Source organism: Merops nubicus, unplaced genomic scaffold (genome assembly GCF_000691845.1).
Source record: "Merops nubicus isolate BGI_N331 unplaced genomic scaffold, ASM69184v1 scaffold42564, whole genome shotgun sequence".
Classification (NCBI taxonomy): domain Eukaryota; kingdom Metazoa; phylum Chordata; class Aves; order Coraciiformes; family Meropidae; genus Merops; species Merops nubicus.
The window spans coordinates 1-2,129 of record NW_008605698.1 but is presented as its reverse complement, the minus strand read 5'-3'; the positions used below and the strand labels follow the sequence as shown (position 1 = coordinate 2,129).

General features: G+C 57.1%; 1 protein-coding gene across 1 annotated transcript in view; it reads left to right on the top strand.

The window, feature by feature from the left end:
• Positions 1-2,012, top strand: part of LOC103772081 (tRNA-dihydrouridine(47) synthase [NAD(P)(+)]-like) — a gene marked incomplete at its 5' end in the record, with an annotated part of 2,975 nt that extends 963 nt beyond the window's left edge. Inside the window, 6 exons of the mRNA XM_008939400.1 lie at positions 499-540; positions 647-799; positions 886-1,002; positions 1,294-1,359; positions 1,447-1,557; positions 1,872-2,012. Of these exons, the coding sequence (XP_008937648.1) occupies positions 499-540; positions 647-799; positions 886-1,002; positions 1,294-1,359; positions 1,447-1,557; positions 1,872-2,012 (630 nt within the window). The remainder of the gene's footprint in view (positions 1-498; positions 541-646; positions 800-885; positions 1,003-1,293; positions 1,360-1,446; positions 1,558-1,871) is intronic.
• Between the last annotated feature and the right edge of the window lie 117 nt (positions 2,013-2,129).

Below are 2,129 nucleotides of genomic sequence, written 5' to 3'. Positions count from 1 at the left end.
AGGACAGAGCTGCCTGGGCACCACGTAGGTGTCAGGGGAAGGATGAAGGTGAGATCATGGGGCTGTGGTGTTGGCCTTGGAGGGGTGAGAACCAGGAGAAGCTGCAGCCTCTTGCATGTCAAAGGGGGTGGGGGCTGAGCTGTCACTGGGGGGGTATCAGTCTGTGAGAAGAGGCTGAGGCTGGCTGGTCTGTGCCCACTGGGCAGGTTGCCTCCTTCCTCTTCTTGTCACTCTGGCCAGTCTTGCATCCTTGGCACCTGTATCTGCTTTGAGTTTTCTCCAACCCAAGAACAATTGGAATGGTTCAAGTTTCTGGTTCCTTTACCCAAACAACATGTTCTCTTGGAAGAGTTGAGGTTCTCAAACCAAACCAGTGATTTCCTGGGTCCCCCACTGGGTTTTACCCACAGCAGATGATAAAACTGCTAACTGGAACACCTTCCTGTTCCACCACTGCTGGCCCAGCCCTGCTGACATCCTCCCCATCCTTCTTTTCAGCTGGAAATCCAAGGCAAGCTCTACTTGGCTCCTCTCACCACGGTAGGTGGAATAACTTGGTCCTTTGGTCAGAACCGGGCCGTGGTTGCGTTTGGAAGGGGGCGGAGCTGGTGACAAGCCACCTCCCCCCTGTCCCTCCCCCTGGCAGTGTGGGAACCTCCCCTTCCGAAGGGTCTGCAAGCGCCTGGGGGCCGAGGTGACCTGCGGGGAGATGGCTGTGTGCACAAACCTGCTGCAGGGCCAGGCCTCTGAGTGGGCACTGCTCAAACGCCATCACACCGAGGACATTTTCGGGGTGCAGGTCAGTGCTGTCCCCTCTGTAACCTCTCCCTTCTGAGGAGAAAAGCTGCTGCTGCTGCAGCTCACCCAGCCCCTGCCCCTTGGCAGCTGGAGGGGGCGTTTCCAGACACCATGACCAAATGTGCAGAGCTCCTGAACCAGACCATCGACGTGGACTTTGTGGACATCAACGTGGGGTGTCCCATTGACCTGGTCTACAAGAAGGTAAGAAGATGTTCTGCAGCACGTTTTGGTTCCTTCAATAGGTGCTTTGCTTTTGCCTCATCCTGCTCCTCCTGGTCTCATCCAGAGCTCCCAGTTCATTGGGCTCTAGACTTCAGCGAGGAGGTGAACAAGAGCAGGGAGTGGTTTGTTGTCTCTGCCAGGCAGAAGCTGGGAGGGAAAAGAGCTGTGGGAAAAAGATCTTGTTTAGTGGAAGAGTTCCCATTCCCCAAGTCTTGAGATGCTCCAAGTCTCACCCGTTGAGCAGCTCTGAGGAGACTCTTCACTCTGCAGGGGGGAGGATGTGCTCTGATGACTCGAGCCAACAAATTTGAACAGATCGTCCGAGGGATGAACTCGGTGAGTCAGAGCACCTGCCAGCAGCAGGAGATGAGCTGCTGGAGCCAGCTCCTGCCTCAGCCTGGCCTCACCCTCCCACTCCTGCAGGTGCTGGACGTCCCACTGACCGTGAAGATCCGGACAGGCGTGCAGGAGAAGGTCAACGTGGCTCATAAAATAATCCCCAGGATCCGAGAGTGGGGAGCAGCCATGGTCACGGTAGGGGGGACTGGGAAGCTCTGGGTGCTGCCTGGGGAGCTCTGCTTGCCTGGCAGCACAGAGGACACTGGTTTGGTCTGGGGGGGGTGTCTCATTGGGACTTTTCGACCGTGAAGATCCGGACAGGCGTGCAGGAGAAGGTCAACGTGGCTCATAAAATAATCCCCAGGATCCGAGAGTGGGGAGCAGCCATGGTCACGGTAGGGGGGACTGGGAAGCTCTGGGTGCTGCCTGGGGAGCTCTGCTTGCCTGGCAGCACAGAGGACACTGGTTTGGTCTGGGGGGGGTGTCTCATTGGGACTTTTCTTCCCCAGCTTCACGGCAGGTCCAGGGAGCAGAGGTACACGAGGGGAGCTGACTGGGACTACATTGCAGAGTGTGCCAGGGTAGCCAGCCCCATGCCTCTCTTTGGTAGGTGGTTCTGCTGCTTTGTCACCTGGGCTGAAAGGGGTTGATTTGAGAGATCTGAAATAAGAAAACCAAAACCCACCCCAGGCTCCCAAGGACATTTGGCCTGGGGGAAAGTTTGGGGCTGGGTGTGACAAGCGCTGAGCAGAGCAGGAGGGGAGGAC